General features: G+C 46.4%; 1 protein-coding gene across 1 annotated transcript in view; it reads right to left on the bottom strand.

The window, feature by feature from the left end:
• The window catches only part of SERPINE3 (serpin family E member 3), a 228,538-nt gene that overhangs the window by 196,428 nt on the left and 10,104 nt on the right, over positions 1–22,006 (bottom strand). Inside the window, exon 2 of the mRNA XM_069640667.1 lies at positions 11,438–11,726. Within this exon, the coding sequence (XP_069496768.1) occupies positions 11,438–11,696 (259 nt within the window). The 5' untranslated portion in view covers positions 11,697–11,726. The remainder of the gene's footprint in view (positions 1–11,437; positions 11,727–22,006) is intronic.

The raw sequence follows: 22,006 nt of genomic DNA, 5'->3' as shown, positions 1-22,006 counted from the left end.
CCAGCCAGCTGTAGTAAACAAAAGCTACCGCTGGGTGGCTTTTCCTTCATTGGTGCTGTACGCGGAGGACGGGGACCGGAGACCAGAGCAGGAAAGCTGCAGCTGAATCTCGGTAAGTGCTATTTATTTAAAAAAAAAAATAAGCACTAGCTGGAGGAGCCCGGAAAACTTAGAAATAAAACCGCAGCTTTAAAAAAGTTGTATTTATGTTTGCGGTCGCTTTTGAAGCGACCGCAAACATAAATACAACGTTGTGTTTGAAAACGCTGCGGTTTTTCTTTCCAAGTTTCTCAGGCTCCTCCGGCTCGGAGGAGCCTGAGAAACTCGGAAAGAAAAACCGCAGCGTTTTCAAACACAACCGTGTTGTGTTTCTGCCTGCTGTGGCTATCACTTTGGGTCTCCGGTCCACCTAAAGTGAAAGCCAAGGCAGGCAGAAACACAACACGGTTGTGTTTACATGCCGCGGTGTTTCTGCCTACAGCTGATTTCCCATTTGGGGCTCTCGGGCTCCCCACGGGGGGCCCGAGAGCCCCAAATGGGAAATGCTAAATGCTGCAGTGCTTCTGCCTAAATCTGATTTCCCATTTGGGGCCCTCGTGCTCCCCACGGGGGGCCCGAGAGCCCCAAATGGGAAATGCTAAATGCTGCAGTGTTTCTGCCTAAATCAGCCTTCCCATTTGGGGCTCTCGGGCCCCCCGTGGGGAGCCCGAGAGCCCCAAATGGGAAAGCAGATTTAGGCAGAAACACAACCGCGTTGTGTTTCTGCCTGCCTTGGCTTTCACTTTGGGTCTCCGGTGCTCCCAGCACCGGAGACCCAAAGTGATAGCCAAGCAGGCAGAAACACAACACGGTTGTGTTTGAAAACGCTGCAGTTTTTCTTTCCGAGTTTCTCAGGCTCCTCCGAGCCGGAGGAGCCTGAGAAACTTGGAAAGAAAAACCGCAGCGTTTTCAAACACAACGTTGTATTTGTTTGCGGTCGCTTCAAAAGCGACCGCAAACATAAATACAACGTTTTTAAAGCTGCGGTTTTATTTCTAAGTTTTCCGGGCTCCTCCAGCCCGGAAAACTTAGAAGAAAAAACGCAGCTAGTGCTTATTTTTTTTTTTTAAATAAATAGCACTTACCGAGATTCAGCTGCAGCTTTCCTGCTCTGGTCTCCGGTCCCCGTCCTCCGCGTACAGCACCAATGAAGGAAAAGCCACCCAGCGGTAGCTTTTGTTTACTACAGCTGGCTGGCTTTTCCTCCATTAGTGCCGTAAAAGCAAAAGCCAGCACAGGCGGGCATCCATTTCACAAAATGGATGCGCCCATGTGCTTGCTTTTGCAAATTTTGAGCTTGAATAGCTCAAAATTTTACATAAGAAGTTTTTTAAAAAAAAGTGCTAGTACTATTTTTTTAATGTTGCCTATCTATTTTTAAAATAACATGTTTTACTGGACTATCCCTTTAAGTGTGTTATAAATAACCAATCATATCATATCATAAGCTCTGTGGTCAGGAAGCAGGGCCAAGCTTTACAGTTTTGTGAGCAATTTCAGATCTAGGCAGAAGTAATAGATCTGTTCACAGCCAAGGGTGCCCGAAATTGACTAGGGGCAACCCTTATGGTGCAACCTTCGACCCAGGTGATGTCATGGGGAGTGCCATCACAGGACGTGATATCACAGGCATGTGCTCATTGAGGGCCACCAGCTCGGCCTAGTGTTCTTAGAGAGACACTGCATCCCACCAAAACTAAAAAGTCTTTGATGGAAGGTTTAGATTTAGTCACAACCACTACCAGCTCTCTTGGCAACCCTGTATACCATAACTCGGAACCACTAATTTGCAAACAAGTCTTGGTTTTATTTGTACGTTGGATGAGCTGGCAAAGCATTTCACACTTCTTTTTTTTAAACTTTATTTTCTATAATTTTTTAAACCACATAAAAGTTTTAAAAAAGCAATTACACAGTGTCACATAACTCTCATCATTTGCGTTGTGCATTCGTTGGAAGCAATCCGTACGGGCCGACCAACCAGTATTCTGACACCCCACCCCAGTGAGTATCTTCGGTAGAGGTCTCCCGTCATTTACCACCTTATCTCCCTCCCGCTCACATATCCCTCTACCTGCCCCGCTTGGAGAACATCAAGGTGAATCCTCATATACTTCCTGCCACAAGCATTGCATACTTCTGAAGCTGATAAAAATGAGAAACATTGCATTGTCTCTCCTTAGGAGAATGCAGGAAAAGGAGCAATCAGAGTTGCTAGCCTGCTTCAGCCGTCAGGAACCGTTCCCCGGTTCCACAGCATGGACAAGTGGGAGCAGCAGGGAGCTCCTGCCTATCCTAGATGGTGGGAAAGATTGATGAAAAACTCAAGCAATGTGAATAAGGTGGCACGCCTCAGATCTAGACAGGCATTCCCCCATATCCAAACTGTGTAGATGATGGAGACCCCATGGCCACAGACCCAGACTCGGGGAGTGTTAGGCAGAATCCTGTGCAGTGCTCTTAGGGACCACTACACACAATTAAGACTACAGGTGGCAATACAAGTTTTACCTTTGGTACAAGCCTGTACTACTATGTCAGAGTGGTAGCAGGGGCGGAGCAGCCAGGCTTATCTCAAGAGTATATGAGCAGTAGCAGAGATTACACAAAGGGACCACAATTACTGTGACTCAAGCAAACACTGACTCAAGGTTTCAGGAAGAAAAATATAAGTACATTTATTTTTAAACCATTCGTTATAAACACAACACTTCTATTAAACTTAAACAAAAACCACACGTTAAATATACTACAACTTACCAATTCACTTTGTACAGTATGTTTCAAGGTAAGTACCCTGTGTTTGAATGAACCGTTGTATTGCACAAAACACGTTACCGCGAATACGATTGCGATCACTTTTTGACAGTTCGGTCTACTAACTAAACCCGTATCCGTGACATGAAATGCTACCGGGGCAAAAACACACTTAGCACCTGAGATACTCAGAGGGAGTTGGGGGCAAAAATCACAGGCAATATTTTGGTTAGGCAGACAGAATCGAGAAACACTCATAGACAAGAGTTCAAACGTCAAAGGGCCGGAGCCAGGGTCAAGTGACACCGGGGCCTGTTGCCGAAGATCACACATTCAGATAGTTCATGATTCAACGTAGCCAAGAGTACTTCGATATTATCAATGTTCGGAAGGAAAAGTTTTAAAAAGGAGAGAAGACAAGGGCAAGCCTTGGAAATGAAGAAAAGGGGTTCACCCAGTTTCGTCAAGCAGAACACAGTACCTTATTCCAATGGTGCAGCTGGTGCCCTGGCAGTTGTTCCTGTTGGTTTCCCGCAGACCCATGATTCCTGGAGCTTCGTTGTGAAGGAGGACGTCTGAAGGGGGTCTGCACCACACAGGGATGAAGCCGGCAACAGCGACAACGAATAAAAGGTGCGCTCCTTAAAACACACAGGAGAGGCTCTTCAAATGGCTATCCGGACCACTACAGCTGTGTGCAGCGATTTTGACCAAGGAAGAGGATCCTCTGGCTGTGGAAGATGAGCTGGTTATCCCCACCAGGCTCAAGGGAAGAAGACTCCGGACTGGATCTCCTCTTAGTCGTTGAAGGGCAGATAGCTCGGGACTGCAGCAGGGCTTCACTGGGACGGGGTAGTTGCAGCAGCCGTCGTTCTCTCCGCTTCTCTTCGGTTCCTTGTAGTTCCAGTGGCGACTCTCTGACTTCTAGCCCAAGAGACCTGCCTTTTATGCGAAAAACCAGCAGGGGGGTTGTCCAGCCCGGACAACTACCCTGGCCAATCATGACAAAGTGCCACTTGGGTTTCCTAGGATACCCTGTGCAGGGGGTGACTACACCCCTCCCTCACATTCAGCCCACCGAGACACCCAGGCGCCTTGAGGAGGGCTTCTGAGTAGAAGCCCGCCAAAAGACGGTGAACAAAGAAGGCAAACCTAGTTTGCCGTGCAAAGTAAAACACAAGAAGGACTTTAACAAAAAGAGATGGTGAATAAACCCAACCGGAGCCAAAAGAAAGACGATTTGGTCAAGCGGGTTTTATGTTCGAGGCTAATATAATAGCCAAGAACAATACCATGTTTATCTAATTTAATCGCGGTAGAAAAGTTAGGGTAAATACCACTGCCACCAGCCAAGTCTAAATGTTAAAAGAGCGAAACAATGCTCGAAGAGGTACAGGTAAAAAGAGTTAAGAGTTAACCCTTCCAGTACTCCATGTAAGATGGGGTGTACTGGATCTGTGGTAGATTGACTAAGTAAAGTTAATGGCAACTTTACCCTTTTCTGGGGGACTGTAGTCAGCCTCAGAAATGGAGTCGGGGGAAGTCTCAAAGACAACCCTGTGCCACGGGACTGAAGGTGCTGTGTGACACACACAAAGAAGGGGGCTACTGAAGTGGTGTACTCCAGAGCCCACAATCCCAAAAACAGGTAGAAACACATAGCAAAATACAAGTAATAGTGGTGAAAAGCTCACACTCTTACCAAGAGGAAAAGAAACAACTCCAGAGATCCAGCAAAGCTGCTGAGGGACTCACTAGGTAAGGGAAATTAGCCATGTAATGAGAATTCTCCCTAATAGGGAGGAGGAGAGTGACCAAAACAAATCATGCTGGCGGACTCCATACACAGTCAAGCCCCGGCAAGCCCACTCATCCACCAAACATTTTACTTTTCTGTGAAGATCGATAACAATGAGGGACACTTCAGCCTGTGATGTGTGCTATATACATGGTCAATAATATTATTATACATTCTGCACCCAGCATATCACGAGCTGATATTACACTTTGTCCCACCCCCATACACTCCTGTCCCTCTGCACTATCTTTCTCTCTCTCCTACTCACTCGCTGTGCTCTTTGTCTGTATCTGTCTTTCTCTTTCTATGTGGCATAGCTGGGTACCCGTTTGCTAGAACCACCTCAACTCTTGTTGACAGCTGCACGACCAGGGCAATAAACAAATTGTTTGGTGGGCGGGTGTTTGGGGGTAGGTAGGGGAGGGGGTTGCAGAAGACACTTTTAGTGAAGGATAATATTTAATTGCACTAACATTGTAAATAGGCTCTTTTTCTAAATGTGCACTGTTTATTTTTTAATGCTCACTTCCAGAAGATATTGGAGTCATAGTAAGACCGATACACGTGCCTTGCTGAGCAAAGCACAACATTAAAACCTAAAATATGCATATCCATTGTTTTGTGATAGAATGTTATCATGCCAATATAGACAGTCTGCTTCATTCCTTTTGAAATACCCCTTTGAGAGTGGGGATGGGCACACAGCACTAATGAGTGTTCCTGGCCGCTTTGCATAAAGTGAAAGCTCATTTTGGGAACGTAGGAATGACAGAGAAGAAGGAAAAGTTCCCAAAGGAATGACAACAGATCTTTATATTACAGGCATGTGTCTGGAATAAAAGGGCTGTATGCTTGAATCACTAAGTACTAAATGAACGCTCGACTTGCCGCTCATTTTCTTTCCACAACACTTAACCTATCAATGACATTAACATTCAAGCATATATACTGACTCACGTTTAACATTCTATCACAGAATAATATATATATGGTCATTTTGGGTTTTGATGATGTGCTTTGCTCAAAAAGACACGTGTATTATTTTACCAGGCAAAGCACATATATATACCTGAATTATAGTGATTTTTTTTAATGACATTTTTTCGAATGACATTATGTCGAAAACATTTCGCCTAAAAAAAAAATTGGAATGTTTTGGTTCCCTCCCAACCCCCCGTTTTTTTTTTTACCCTTTTTTTAACTTACGAAACAAAATAAAAAAGTATAAACTAAAAAAAAGACATTCGAAAAAATCAAATTCGGCAAAATGTTTTCGACATCATTTCGAAAAAATGTTTTTGAAAAAATGACCGGATACTTCTATACCTACGTGCTCTGGTATAGAGTACCCTATGTCAAGTATTGGTAGGTCCTCTGTTCCTGTCCTTTCTTCATTCTGCAGTCATGCGCTCACATTTCTAAGGAGGTGGAGGAACACAAGTAGGGGATCCGGCCTGCCTCAGCCCCAAACAACCCACACAACAAACCAAAGTGCTCGCCGCCCTACGGTATGGAGTGGGGGTGGAGTGTGGGGAGTGGGGTGGGGGTGGCAGAGCCGCACACAGCACATTGGCGCCAAGACCTGGGGTGATCTAATCTGCCCTGTGCAAATGCACTGTGCACACAGAGCAGATTACATTACATTACTGAGCCCGCGAAGCTGGGGGCTCGGTGGTCTAATCTGCCCTGTGCAAATGCACTGTGCACACAGAGCAGATTACATTACTGAGCCCGCGAAGCTGGGGGCTCGGTGGTCTAATCTGCTCTGTGTGCGCGCACTGTGCACACAGAGCAGATTACATTACTGAGCCCGCGAAGCTGGGGGCTCGGTGGTCTAATCTGCTCTGTGCAAATGCACTGTGCACACAGAGCAGATTACATTACATTACTGAGCCCGCGAAGCTGGGGGCTCGGTGGTCTAATCTGCCCTGTGCAAATGCACTGTGCACACAGAGCAGATTACATTACATTACTGAGCCCGCGAAGCTGGGGGCTCGGTGATCTAATGTGCCCTGTGCAAATGCACTGTGCACACAGAGCAGATTACATTACTGAGCCCGCGAAGCTGGGGGCTCGGTGGTCTAATCTGCTCTGTGTGCGCGCACTGTGCACACAGAGCAGATTACATTACTGAGCCCGCGAAACTGGGGGCTCGGTGGTCTAATCTGCTCTGTGCAAATGCACTGTGCACACAGAGCAGATTACATTACATTACTGAGCCCGCGAAGCTGGGGGCTCGGTGGTCTAATGTGCCCTGTGCAAATGCACTGTGCACACAGAGCAGATTACATTACTGAGCCCGCGAAGCTGGGGGCTCGGTGGTCTAATCTGCTCTGTGTGCGCGCACTGTGCACACAGAGCAGATTACATTACTGAGCCCGCGAAGCTGGGGGCTCGGTGGTCTAATCTGCTCTGTGTGCGCGCACTGTGCACACAGAGCAGATTACATTACCGAGCCGTGATCATTGCCTTGGATTGGGGTATTTAGTGACATTTTACCTAACATATTCACAACATTACAAAGTACACAAACCATAGTAAACTACGCACACAAATATATAAATCCTTATATATATACATGTGTGTGGTATGTTACTATGGTGTGTGCAGGCCCGTTTCTTGGCCTGGGCGAGGCGGGCCACCAGGAGGCATTTGTATTCAGAAGGTCAGAACAAGTATGTTAGCTGACCAAGCCTATTTATTCTGCAAGGAGAATTAACGTGTCACACAGAGTTTTAAACTTTTTTATTTTCATGTCTCTTTATCTGACACACCAACATTTGTTTTGTTGTATATTACTTTTTAGTTACATATGGCACATTCCTGGGAAGGTTAAGTGTCATTTTCTTGCTTAAGTATTCTAGTGGCTGCTTTGGGACATGTACTAAATGCACCCGCTCAGCATCAAAGGTCTTTTAATTTTTTTAATAAGCCAACCACTGCCTAGTGCGCACACCAGATGGCACCTCAATGTGACTTGACACCTTGACTAGGAAAGGAGGGCTCATTGTCTGTCACCATTCAGACATAGTCCGTGGCAAATCAATGCAGTGATATGTGTGCATCAATGATTTGTGCGCTGCACGAGTCACCACCCTGTTGGTTAATGGCATCTATGTGGCACTCCCGTATGTAAAAGCACATATACCTAGACATTTTTTTGTATGTGGCTCTGACGAGTATGCCGTACTGTGCCCACACTTAAACACATAAACAATTAAACAAGTTGCCTCAAATTGAACATCCACTAGGCTACACGCCCTTTCTACACTGCCACGCCATGAACTCACTACCTGCAGGCCAGCACTAATAAGAGATGCTAATGTCAGCTCTGTTAGATAAAGCATAGGCCTGCTCTTTTTTGCAGATATAACCCATTGAGGCCTGTGTAATGGTGAGGAGGTAGTGGCTGAGGAACTGTGGACCCTTTACCATGAATTAGAAGCCGTTTTATTTTAATGCTTCTTCAGCGTATTACTTGTCAGGCTAGAGTTTGTAAGAGGGACAATCCTTTCTGTGCTTCCTTTGTGTGCATTGTTTATTGGGTCTCTATTGTAGGGTATCCTTTCCAGTCTATAGATATAATTCCCTAAAGATGTTTCTGTATTGGTGGTTGGGCATGTTCACACTGAGACCCAGCCATTCTTCATCTAAAATTCTCCAGAAAGAAGAAGCAAATGAGCCTTTGTACCGCATTTGAGTGGCTGAAATTCCTGCAATTTTATACTTGCATCCAACAACTTAAGCCGTTTGAATAAGTATGTATGGTTTATGGTTGTAAACATGTTAATGTGAGGGTGAGTGTTGTGAAACATGATGTGAGCACCAAGACATGCCTCTGTTATGAATTGAGAGATTCACAATCCTTTTATGAAATGTAGAGATCTCTGATCACTGTTAAAGTCCTGAAATGTCTGTGATTTCATGCGGAGCATACAGGAATCCTCATTGGTGCTATTTGTCCCCTTTCCCACTCTCAGAGAGGTATTTTGAAAAAGTACAATAAGAGTTTATCACTCTGTGCATCTTGGAATGATAACCCCTATCAGAAAATAGTTCCTATGGTTAGTCTAGAATTGTCCTTTGTGAAATACAAGTGAGGTGGTACGATCAGGACACCTGCAACACAGGGCCAGTGGTCAGTGGGCCCTCAGACCCCGGCAGGCTAGTCACACCGCAGTTACTTTACTTTACTTTAATACATTTATATAGCGCGGCCATAAACCTGAAGGCGTGAGGGCACTACAAGAAAGAACTAACAAAAAAAATAAAAATAAATAAACATATTCATGAAGCAGGGCAACAAGAAAGTATATCAGGGGCATCAGAGTTGTTTAGTGGAACAGGTAGGTCTTTAATATTTTCTTAAACAAATCTAAGGAGTCCATGGATCTCAGCTCCAATGGGAGAGCATTCCAAGCGCTGGGTCCATTGGCGAAGAAAGCTGAGTTGGCTACTCTAACAGTGTGGCACTTTGGTTCAGATAGGAGGTACAAATTATTTGACCTTAATGATCTTATATTAGTTCTTGTGGATAGTAGCTGTTGTAAATATCCAGGCATGTTCCCAGTTCTGCATTCACGTACAATAGTCAAAGTGGGGAATAGGAATCTAGAGGCCACAGGTAGCCAGTGAAGCTCACGTCTCGCTGGTGTGACATGGTCTCTTTATTTAAGTTTCATAACGGCTCTAATAGCCCCATTTTTACATATTTGTAGCCTGTTACAGTCAGCCTTATTAATTCCCATAAGAAAGCTAGAGCAGTAGTCTATTTTTGAGCCTACTATTGCTCTTGCAATAGTCTCTGCATTATCTTGTGAAATAAGAGGCCTTAAATGTGCTAGAAGTTTAATATAGTAAGCGCATGATGAAACAAGGCTACTGACATGTTGTTTCATGGTCATGTGTTGATCGAAAGTCACTCCCAGAGTTTTCACTTGTTTTTGGGGTTTGATGGATTCTTCTCCCAACTGGAAGTTATCATACTGTGGACCAAGTTTAGTAATAGTATGTGGTGAACCAATTACCAACAATTCGTTTTTTGATTTGCTCAATGCTAACTTATTATGAACCATCCAGGTTTCAATTAGGGAAAAGACTCTATAGATGACCATTTCATCCAGACTGTGAAAACCAGAGAGCGGGATGACACATTGAGTGTCATTCGCATAGTTGGTAAATATAATATTCTCGTGGTCGAGCATTGCGAACAAGGGAGCCGTAAATATATTGTAGAAACAGGGGGAGGTACAAGCACCCTGGGGGACACCACAAGTTGTGATAATAGGCTCAGATTCGGCACTACCGTGAAAGATTACTAAGAAATGACAAAACCCATTTACAAGCTAGTGGGGAAAAATTGGCCACTTCAGACAACCTGGTGGCCATGATATCATGGTCCACCAGGTCGAAGGCCGCAGAAAGGTCTAACAGCATGAGCAGAGATGCCTCCTTATTATCCATGCGTGCCATCAGTGTAGACTTGAGTTGAAGAAGCGCGGTTTCAGTACCATATCCGACTCGAAATCCAGACTGATGGTTGTTTAGGATGGGATATGACTTTAAGTGATCTGCAATTTGTATGTAGGCCACACGATCCAGAATCTTAAGTAGAAATGCTGTGTTGGTAATGGGGCGATAAGTGTTTGGCATATCAACGGAGAGGCCAGGTTTTTTCAAAATTGGCATAACCCAGGATTTCTTAAGTTCCTGCGGGACCGTGCCGGTAGTTATGGAAGTATTAACAAATTGATGTATGGAAGTGATTAATGAGGGGGCACAAGTCTTAATTATCATAGTAGTGTATATATTATTTTTACTTCTTGTGGGCTTTAGTTGAGTGATAATAGTTTCTAAAATCCTTGTCTGTTATAGGAGATAGATTAAAGGTTGGAATTGTTGCTTTTCTCTAATATATTTTCCTTGATGGTATCTAGTTTTTAATGCATAGCTTGTTGCATAACGTTGCACCAAGTGGCATCATCCGAGATAGATCTATCTGGAGTGGTATGGTTGGTTCTTTCTCTTTCCTTCAGGATACAAAAGAGCTCTTTAGTATTGTGCTGAGCATTTTGTATTCTATCATTAAAAAAGCTAGATTTAGCTTTAAGAATAGCCTTTTTGTAGATAGAGAAAGAAGATTTCTATTTATTGAGGAGTAGTAGAGTACTATGCTTCTTCCACAAATAATATGATTTAGTGGTGAGTGATTTCAACGACTGAAGCTCCGGAGTAAACCATGCATTATGTTTAGATTCAGTTTTAACCGTTTTCATCTTTATAGGTGCTAGAGTTTTAGCAACATTTTCAAGATTGGAGGAGATCCTTTTTCTAGGTTCTCTGGAGTATCAAATATAGGTTCAATTATAGTGTTAAGAATTGATTCAACCTTATTCATCGTAATGTTCTTTAAATTTCGATGCGGTACTTTAGAGTGGTTCTGACATTTAAATTTGATAGGAAAATCTATCAGAATGTCAAAATTCACAAAATAATGATCCGACCAGGGACATGGTGAAAGTATTATGTTATTGACATTAGTTTCATGACTTGCTACCCAGACTAAGATATGGCCCAAACTATGTGTGCCAGTATGAACAGTTTGAAACTTCATTCAGGCAAGGCCTTCCCTAAGAGCAGCTGACAGAAACACCATTGACTTGAGCAGCAAGTTTTCACATTAGATTTCTTCTGTAAAGTACTTGAATTACAATGCAATGAAACCAGCTACATTTATATACCAATGATTTATTGATATTGAGGAGGGATTTTGTCGCAAACAAAATTTGTTCCATTTTCACCGCTGATTACTTATTCTAAATAATCTTCGGAGTGACTCATTACCATGCACGTCGTAGCCAAGGGCCCTTTCCAGCTGCCGGAAGGTGTTCCCCCGGGCTCCAAACTGCAGCACACCCAAAGAAATGGAAACACTCGCTGGAGAAGCGATCAGGTTCGTCCGGTTCTCGGTTTCTGCTAACTTCTGGTAAAAGCTAACAGCAAACTCGGTGCTCAGATCTTGCAGCTGGTTGTGATGGTCGCAGCATCCTTGGCGAAGGGCAGCGGTGCACAAGACCAACGCGGCTAGAAGGGCAGGCTGCATGAAGGCAAAGTGCAGTTAGAACGGGTGCACCTGCAACAGAGGAGCAAGAAGACACTGCTTAGATGTGTGTTGTCCACAGGCTTGCATTTACAGGCTGTGAAAGCTAAGTACAAAACCATGGGCAATATTGCATATTTATTTCACCAAAGAAGCACCAGCAGGTGACTCTACTTCACACTAATGCTTTATATAAAGAGGCTGTTTCAAGAGGCCAGGATACCATGTTGCCAGTGGAGCCAGATTTTGAGGTGGGGAACCAGAGGATTCATGGGCATAGCCAAGCCATATATGGGCCTTGTTACAAGTGTGCCGTTCAGGAACAATGCTATAAAAATGCTGGTAATTCAGGCTCTGGCATTTTATTTCCAGACCAGCACACTTCAAGTTTGCTGGTGGGGGCCACAGATCTCTCGGCAGGTCTGACCTGCTGGGGGTTCAGGCCCCCTTCCGGCAAACAAATGTTTGAATCACTGGCACTGTTACTAGTGATTCAGGTAATCCTATCCCATGTAGTCCTATGGGACTCAATGGGAATGGGAACTTAGCAGCACTCTGCCGCCCATTATCCTGGTAATACCTGGATATCAGGCGTTGGAGACGGTAAGTGCAGTTTGCCAGTATCCTGCCGGTAATACCGGCAGTATACTAGCAAACTTGTAATCAGGGCCTTTCAGGCTTACTACCCTGAGCCGAACATGAGTTGAGCAAGCAAACACCCATGCCACATGGCATCCTGCCTCCTACCAACCAGAACACAAAATCCAGACCTGGCGTCCTGCCTCTCACCACCCAGAACACAAATTCTAGACCTGGCGTTCTGCCTCCCACCAACCAGAATGCAAAATCCAGTCCTGGTGTCCTGCCTCCACCCAACCATAACACAAAATCCAGAACTGGCATCCTGCCCACCACCAACCAGAACACAAAATCCAGCCCTGGCGTCCTGCTTCCCACCACCCAGAACACACAATCTAGACCTGGCATTCTGCCTCCCACCAACCGGAACCCAAAATCTAGACCTGGCGTTTTACCTCTCACCAACCAGAATACAAAATCCAGGCCTGGCGTCCTGCCTCCAACCAACCATAACACAAAATCCAGAACTGGCATCCTGCCCACCAACACCCAGAACACAAAATCCAGACCTGGCGTCCTGCCTCCCACCACCCAGAACACAAAATCTAGACCTGGCGTTCTGCCTCCCACCAACCATAACACAAAATCCAGACCTGGCGTCCTGCCTCCAACCAACCATAACACACAATACAGAACTGGCATCCTGCCCCCCACCAATCAGAACACAAAATCCAGACCTGCCATTCTGCCTCCCACCAACCATAACACAAACTCCAGACCTGGCGTTATGCCTCTCATCAACCAGAACACAAATCCAGACCTGGCATTCTGCCTCTTACCAACCATAACACACAATCCAGACATGCCGCTCTGCCTCCCACCAACCATAACACAAAATCCAGACCTGGTGTTCTGCCTCCCACCAACCATAACACAAAATCCAGACCTGCTGTTCTGCTTCCCACCAACCATAACACAAAAACCAGACCTGGTGTTCTGCCTCCCACCAACCATATAACAAAATCCAGACCTGGTGTTCTGCCTCCCACCAACCATAACACAAAATCCAGACCTGCTGTTCTGCCTCCCACCAACCATAACACAAAATCCAGACCTACCGCTCTGACTCCCACCATCCAGAACACAAACTCCAGACCTGGCACTGTCCCTTCGGACCCTCACAACACAAAACCAATCCCTGATGTCCTGCCTCCCAACCCCCGAACATAAAACCCATACCGTGTGTCTTACCCCCAACACAAAACCTCTAATTGGTGCCCTACTTCTCCACACCTCACAAAACAAAACCTAGCTATTTTTCCCTGCCTGCCCACCTTGCCAAGCCACGTTGTCAGGACACTGAAATGCGCATTGACCATTGAAATAGTAACGTTTGTAGCTTGCATCAAGAATTGAAAGGTAAGATCCGTAATGGGATTCAGTCATTTGCATGACTCCCTTGCCCAGGCAGGGCATCTGCCATGCATTGGGTAGGTGGGAATCCTTTAGGAAGAAATGCACACAAAAGTTATGCCAGTTTAGTGCCGTAAGAGCAGGGTTTAAACACGTGCTCTCAGAGACGTTTTTATGGGAGGGCAAAAGGGGCACCCACTTTGGAGGGGGGCCCCACAAAGCTGTCTGATCTGAAGAAGTAAGATTCCATTATTCGTCAGTCCTAAATAGCACACGTCAGGATCTTTTATGGGGTGCTGCTGGGGGTCTAAACCCATTGCCTTTCTTTTTGACAAGTACATTCTGCCCTGATCAATTCATCATAGTTTGTGTGTTCCTTACGGCACAACTCTGTAGCATTCTTTCCTTCCTGTGGGAATTATGTGGATCATGTGCAATAGGCAACAGTGAAAGGCATATTCATAAATTGAGTGCCACAATGGTCCAGAAGTTAGCTCAGTGTGTGAAGCACCCATTGCAGAGATATGTGTTAATATGCAACATTAGAATATCACATTCCAGGAAGGCTGGCTGAGCCTTTCCTATGTCTGAATTTTACAAACCTGCCTGCATACGTACTTGGTTTTGCAGAACAACATCTGCTATTATCAGCAATGTGCCTGCACCAGATAGGGGTTGTTTTATCATCTGTATCGTGAAGGTCTAGAAATTGGTCTATTCAGATGGGGTGTTGTAAAACCTAGGCAATCACCTCCAAAGATTGCATAAACTGTTCGTCCAAGAGGTGAATAAGTATCCAAATTCAAGACTATGGAACAAAAGCGTTCATGCTTGTACACTGGATTTGCCAGCAGTCGATACAGTGATCTGGTCAAATCATTTATCTTACATTACTGTGCTGTCTTCTGTGAGGTTTGCCTTATTGCATGCTGCTGGTATCGTTTAGCCCATTACTTGATCTTTCTTCTTATGTAGGCCATTTGGGTGGAAGGGTTGGTAGACAGATGAGAGCGGACCAGATGTTGCAGGCCTCAGGCAAGCATATATTAAGTTCTGCTTGTTTGACACAAAAAACGGTTTGCTTTTTGGTAAAAGTCGAAGGTTTTATGCACGTTTATAAATGAAAATGTCACAAGACATTGTTTTGGAAATATTTAAAGCTTTGAATTTAAACCCATATTAAATTTATTAACACATCGATATGTATGATGGTCCTTACATACTTCCATTGATGATGGAGAGAATGAAGCTATAACCATTCCCATTTGGCAGAACACCCTTCTATAATATTTTGTCTACGCATGGTCATGTTTGGTAATGTGATTTGTGTACTTTCCATGCCCGTTTTTATGAAATGAGATAGTTTTAGTTCATGCTAAGAACTGCAGAGTTGACACAAATCCCAGCTTCACCCCTTCACCCCTTAACCAATGTGAGATCCTGGGAATTTTATTTAATCTTGTATTGCCTAACCTCTCAATATTCCCACTCCCTAAACCTATTGTCAGCCCTTCAGAGTGATTTCCTTCTCATGGTATGAGCTTCATAAAAGTCATATTCATGGTTTCACTGGCTATAGGGTTGCTTCCACTTTAATAGTGAACATATATATATCGCACATCACAGGTTCCTTTGATATCTAATGGCAACACTATTTGAAAACCATATCCCACTTCTAATCTCAGTCTGTCTGGATAAAGACACCTTCCTGGTAGCTTCTAATCTGAATTCACTATCCATGCTACGGTATGTTTGGCCTTCTTTTCCTTCCAATTGGTCTCCACTATCCATACATGAGCACTTTTGCATTCTGTGAGGCAGCTAATGTGTGTCTATTATGGGTTACATGTACCTTTTACATACGGTGCTGCATTAATACCTTCCTGGATGCTATTGATAAAAATTATCCTGTATGTGCTAGAACAATAACCTCTTCGTAGACTGCTAAGGTTGGTCTTCAAATGCTACTTGTTTATCATTCTGAGCAGAGCAAGAATGAAGAGGGCAAGGAGACTTAAAGGGAGTAAACGTGCTTATTATGCTGCGAGACAGCATATCAACCTATAGGTTGTGAGCGCGACAGGTGTGGGGCGCGGGCGAGAACAGTATTCTTGATCCCTTAATTCCTTTGGTTTGGTGCAGGGGGGCCCCAAAGATGTCCGTGCCCAGGGCCCCAAAAGTGCTTAAGATGGCCCTGCGTGTTCTAGCTGCAGGACACAGGTTTGAAACTATTCGGGATGTGATTTCTTTTCTCAACCTTTTGTCTTGCCACTAGGTGGCCTCAGCCCCTGTTTTAGCCAAGCACTGGATCGAACCTCGATTCAAGCTTGTGAAAGATATTTGGCCCAGGCCAGGCTGAGCCTTGCCTAGCTAGACCCACCTCTCTGGATTGAGTTCACATTTTTTTATTACTGCTAAATGCTTTGTGTTTTGTTTTGCAAAGGCTAACTTTTGCACAGATATCTTTTCAAAATATTTTTATATTTGAGATTGAGGTTGTGCCTTCTGTACAACCTCATTTACACTGCAACAAAGTGGGCCCACATCACGTGTGTCGCCTTGAATGAATCCTGCTGTTTCCATCCTGGAACTTGTAGTCATTATTATGACATAAGACGTAGCCTACGAACAAAAAGAGCAGTGAAGCACTGCAGCAGGGTTCGAAATTGAGGGGAGCTGGGAGCTATGTAGCTCCTACTGTAGCCTAGATGAACCTGGTCAGCTTGACGCCAACAGCCACTAGGAGCTACTGTTGGCCTCCCAGGCTAACCAATGCCAAACAAACACATCTATGTAATTGACATTTGGACACATCGATATGGCATTTAAATAATAAGGGATCATAACAATGGGCATAATGATACGTTTGCATTTTATGCAGAAGTTAGATTCACAGAGCCCTATGTGCTAGCTCTTTGTTCCTCAGTGGTAGCACCTATTCACTGGTTAATGCCGGATACCTAGGAGCTGCTTTTAGCTCCTGCTTATCCAATCTGAATTTCGATACCTGCTTCAGTGCTATAATATGGCACAAATATCCACCAAATACTTTATCATGGCCAACATATCTGGCTAATCCAACCACTAGGATTTGTTTGAGTAATCTAATAGATATCAGAGGAAGCAATCGGCTTCAGTGCGTGTTTACTGTATTTGGAAATGTTCTTTCTGGTTTGTGTGTTTTGGTGATATTGTTACGGTAGAGTTTGGAAATATTGTGCTAAGTATTTCTGGCATGTATTTATGGCATGTAATTGGCAACTCCTTCGGGCAGCTCTGGAATTTCACTTTGCCTGCTGAAACTTGCATGTCCTTTTCAACACATGAAATGAAGGTTTGGGGAAAGACACCTGCGCAAAGATTTAGCCTGTGCAAAATAATTGCTGTCAAACATATTGTAAGACAGTGAAAACTACCATCTAGCAAACATTGCCTAACATATTTATGTAATTTTGACAAGTTGATTTCATTTTTAAGAATCTAATGCATGAAGTCCAGGTACACTTCAATTGGGCTTGGCTTGCACAAGGAAACTCCAGGACTGGAAACAAATGTTGACATGCACTCTCATTATGCAAATGGAAAGTGCTAGATATGGCTGTTGCTGAGCTGTGTGTATTGTTCATTATGTAGCCCCTGCTGTGTAGGGCGCAAGCGCCTTCCAGTGGGAGCTAGCCCACTGGTGGAAGATTCTTCCAGTAATCACATGTGATTAGTATGTAGGACCCACCCACCTGCTCAACTGTCTCTGTGTGTACGGATACTAGATGAAGCTGTTGCCGGGTGGTGTTTATTGCTCATTATGTGGTTCCTGCTGTATATGATGCAGGCTCCTGACGGTGGGAACTAGCCCACTGGTGGAGGATTCTTCCAGCAATCACAGATGACTAGTAAGTAGGACCCGCCCACCTGCTCAACTGCTTCTGTGTGTACGGATCCTAGATGAGTCTGATGCCGGGTGGTGCATATTGCTCATTATGTAGCCCCTGCTGTATAAGGTGCAGGCTCCTGCTGTGGGAACTAGCCCACTGGTGGAAGATTACTCCAGCAACTGTGGTGGCTGCCCCTTTAAGGGCGTACACATGCGGCGGAGTGACGCAACTCCGACTCGTGTGTGCTATAAATAAAAGCGGCGTTCCTGGCTGCGGTAGAGCGACCGTGGAGCCCAAACTGTATACACGTGTCCGGTGAGTGTATATGCAGCGGGGGCTTACGGGGAGGTTCCAGATCGTAGCCTTGCAACAGTGGCGACGAGGCGGGACACCAACCCTGGCACAGGCAGTGAGGGAGGAGGAAGTGGAGAGGGTTTTTTTTCTTTCTTTTTATTCTCCAACTCCTGCATGTCGCTGGGCCCGTGGTGAACACGCGATCTGGCCACCATTTTTCACATGTGGTGGAGGGGGTTGCGGCTCTGTTTCAGAGTGCTCGTGCGCCCATCCACACACCATTTTTGGATTCCCTGTGGAGGGGATAGCTTATGCTCCATATTCTTACTTTTGAAGTGTTTTGGACACTTTCATCACATCGGGTGTGAGGTGACGAGCTGGGGGAGGCCTACCATCTTTGTTCTGATCCTCTGGGCCTACTGCACTCAATTTTTGGAGCCACTATTGTGGCATTGAAGTTCCTTCTTTGACATTCCTGGCTATTTTGGACATTGGTCAAGGAGGGCTAAGATGCTTAGTCACCTGGGGTGGTGGAGTGCCAAGTGGCTCTACGCCTGCATTTTTGAAAAGTTGAAGAAGGTGCCTGGGAGGACATTTTGGCTAGCTGTGTGACGGTGGAGGAAGGTAATCAGAAGTAGTTGCGAAGGGGTGTCTGACCAACATCATCACACTCTACATCTGTGTGCAGCTGTGCCTGAAGAAGCACATCAGTGAGTTGTAGCCTCAGTTTTTTTTGTGGGGTGCCTGTGCGCTCGCTCCCATGGATGGCGCCGTCCAGGCTGCTGCAGCGCCCACTGCTGCACAAGCGCCACAGGTGCCAAGACAACAAAGGGCCCTTACACCAATGCCCGAATTCGACATCTTGAGGGCCCCATCCAGCCTGGGATCAAGATGGAGGATGTGGATTGACAGGCTTGATATGTACTTTAGGGCCACTGGGGAGATGGATGACGACAGCCAGGTGGCTACGCTCCTGTACTCGGCAGGACCAGTGCTACATGAGGTCTTCTAATGCCTGCAACCTGCAAATGCAACCTATGCTGCAGCTAAAGATGCGCTGCAGGAGTACTTTATGCCACTTGCCAATGCAGACTATGAGCGTTTCGTAATGTGTAGTGCTCGCCAAAAGGATGACTGTGTCTGCATGTGCAGAGCTCCAGTGCTGGTGGTGATCCCAAGGGGGCCAGTAAGAGCAGGGTTCTTCTGGTCACAGCTCCCGCCCAATGTCGCTCAGATCGACGAAGGCGACGGTGGTGCCCTTCACGAGGAAGACGATGAAGAAGAGGAGGAGAACATTTTCTTCATCTCAAGTGTCAGTACTCTGCGGACCACCAATAGGCGACAGCCACAGTCCTTGGTGAAGGTGAATAAATCAACAGTGCCAGTGCTGGTGGACACAGGGGCGTCTGTCAATGTTATGGCGAAGGTGCATTACGATGCCATGGTGGTGCTGCCCAAGCTACAGAAGCCAAAGGCCTGCATCTTTCTGTTTGGCGGTGAACAACCTATCCCGCTGGCTGGGGCATTTGTAGCCAATGTGGAGCATGGTGGGTCGTCCATCAAGGCATGGTTGTTTGTCACAACGGTCAGCAGCAACTCCCTCCTGAGTTGTGCGGCCGCAGAGGCACTCGGCATTGTGAGCTTTGCGTATGCAGTATACGTTGAGGATGTGCAGAGGCTGCTGGCGAGATACAGCCAGCTGTTCGAAGGTATTGGCCACATGGCAGGAGATCTGGTGAGACTCCACTTTGACGAGTCAATCCAACCCATCGCCCTGAAACACTGACGAGTCCCATTTCATCTATGGGTCCTAGTGCACAAGGAGCTGGACAGTCTGGTAGAGTTGGACATAATCGAGAACGTTGATGGCCCGACCCCATTGGTGTCTCCGATCGTCATTGCCAGAAAGTCTAAACAAACAGGCTTTGTGTGGATCTTTGTGGACATGAGGCTCCCGAATAAGGTGATCAAGCGCGAACGTCACATGACCCCCACAATTGATGACATCATCACTGAACTGCAAGGGGCGCGCTTCTTCTCCAATCTCGACCTTCAGGCCGGATATCCTCAGGTGGTACCCAGACTCTCTTTCAGAGCATCATCCGTGGGGCCCTCACCAGAGGTGTAGACAGGGTAGGGCCTGAGCAGGCAAGGCCCACCCAAAATCTTTAAATGCCCACTCGGCAGTGCTGTGTGGGCATTTACACACGTTAATGCCATTGTGGCGGGTCCGAATACATTAGCTTCAGGCCCCACTTGTTAGACAATCCTGACTACGCCTCTGACCCTCACTGACGTGGATGGCATCTTGAATATCAGCAACGACATCCTGGTGTTTGCAAGAACGGAGGCGGAGCACTTGTACAGGCTGGTCAAGACATTGGAATGGCTCCAGACTCTCTGGCTAACGCTGCATAGGGACAAGTGCAAGTTCTTAAGAAGACGACTGAATTCTTCGGGTTTGTGTTCAGGGAAGGGCGGGTGTCGCCGGATTCTCGGAAGGTCAAGGACATTGTTGAGGCACGGCCCCTGGAGAACGTATCAGAGGTCAGGAGCTTCTTATGAATAGTCACATTTTGTGGCTGGTTTATCGGGAACCTTGCGTCCAGGTCAAAACCATTGCAGCGTTGAGCAAGAAGGACATCACGTGGCAGTGGGGTCCCCCTGAGCAGGCTGTGTTCGAGGATGTGAAGGGCACACTGACAGCAGAGGACACGATGGCCTTCTTTGAACCGGCCCTGCCATCGGAAATTGTGGTAGATGCCTGCCCGTTTGGTCTGGGGGCTGTGCTTGCCCAGACGGATGCCAACATTGAGGTCCAGGCAGTCACAGATGCAAGCAAGGCACTGTCGGAGACAAAACAGCGTTATTCCCAGATTGAAAGAGAGGCCCTGGCGGTCCTGAGGGTATGTCACCACTTCTACCTATACGTGCTGGGACGGCCGGTGACAGTGGTCACGGACCACAAGCCCCTACTGCCTATCTTGGCTGGTTCATCGTCTAAGTCTCTGGCCTGCATCGAAAGGTGGATGTTGGCGCTGCTGGAATATGGAGTCTCCCTGGTGTACCGGCCCGGCAGCAACAATACAGATGGCTACCTGTCTAGACACTTGCGGTGTGCGCCGGAGGGGCAAGGTAACATCAGTGGAGAGGAAGCCGACAAGCATGTGAGGCTGGTGGTGGAGGCGGCCACTCCTAACTCAGTGCCCATCCACAAGCTGCAACAGGCTGTGGCCGATGATGAATGCTTCAAGATCCTGAAGGCAGCCCTTCAACAGGGCTCATGGAAGTTGGTTGTGGAAACACTGGCTCTGAGGAACCAGGAAGCAAGATCGGGGCTGGAACAGCAATGGAGGGTCAAAGACGAGCAGGTGTTTGTGGAGTCGGGGCTATTACTCCGAGGGGACCGGACAGTGACACCTCAGTGTAAGGTCCTCCAGGTCATTGAGTTGGCACACCAGGTACACCAGGGAATTGACAAAACCAAGGCCTGCCTGCGACTGAAGGTGTGGTTCCCAGATCTTGAGGGGCGGATCGAGGAATTTGTGGCTGCCTGTGTGTGGTGCCTGGCGGCATCCCCAGCCCAGTAGGAGCCCCTGATTGAGACAATGCCAAGAGGGACCAAGCCCTGGGAAATCGTCCACACCGATTTTGTATCCACAAGACAGGACATGCACTTCCTGGTGGTTGTGGACGAATGGTCCCGGTATCTGGAAGTGGAGTTCATTGAGTCTGTGTCATTCGACAAGATGGCTGTGGCGTTGGAGAAGATCTTTGCTGCCCACAGCCTGCCTCAGCCGTTGTGTTCTGACAATGTACCACCTTCCCAGGGGGACAGTTTCACCCAACTGATTGAGGAGTATGGTGTCCAGCACAGTAAAATCACTCCTGTCTGGCCTCGGGTGAACAGCGAAGCAGAATGATTTATGAGGATGCTAAATAAGGTCTTCCGCATCGCCCACGGCCATGGACATGGCTTGCAGAGGGCATTATACCAGTTCCTAAGGGAGTACTGGGCCACCCCGCATCCGTCCACAGGAGTGGCCCCAGCGGAAGCCATGTTCTGGGGATGTCGCAGGGGCTTGATCCCGGAAGTGAGAGAGAGGGAGCCGGCCGTCATTGACAATGTGCAGGTGGAATGGGAGAGGAGCCTCA

This window comes from Ambystoma mexicanum, chromosome 7q (assembly GCF_040938575.1).
Source record: "Ambystoma mexicanum isolate Mex_15411 chromosome 7q, UKY_AmexF1_1, whole genome shotgun sequence".
Classification (NCBI taxonomy): domain Eukaryota; kingdom Metazoa; phylum Chordata; class Amphibia; order Caudata; family Ambystomatidae; genus Ambystoma; species Ambystoma mexicanum.
Note: the sequence above shows the minus strand (reverse complement) of the source record. Positions and strands in the feature narration are given on the sequence as shown.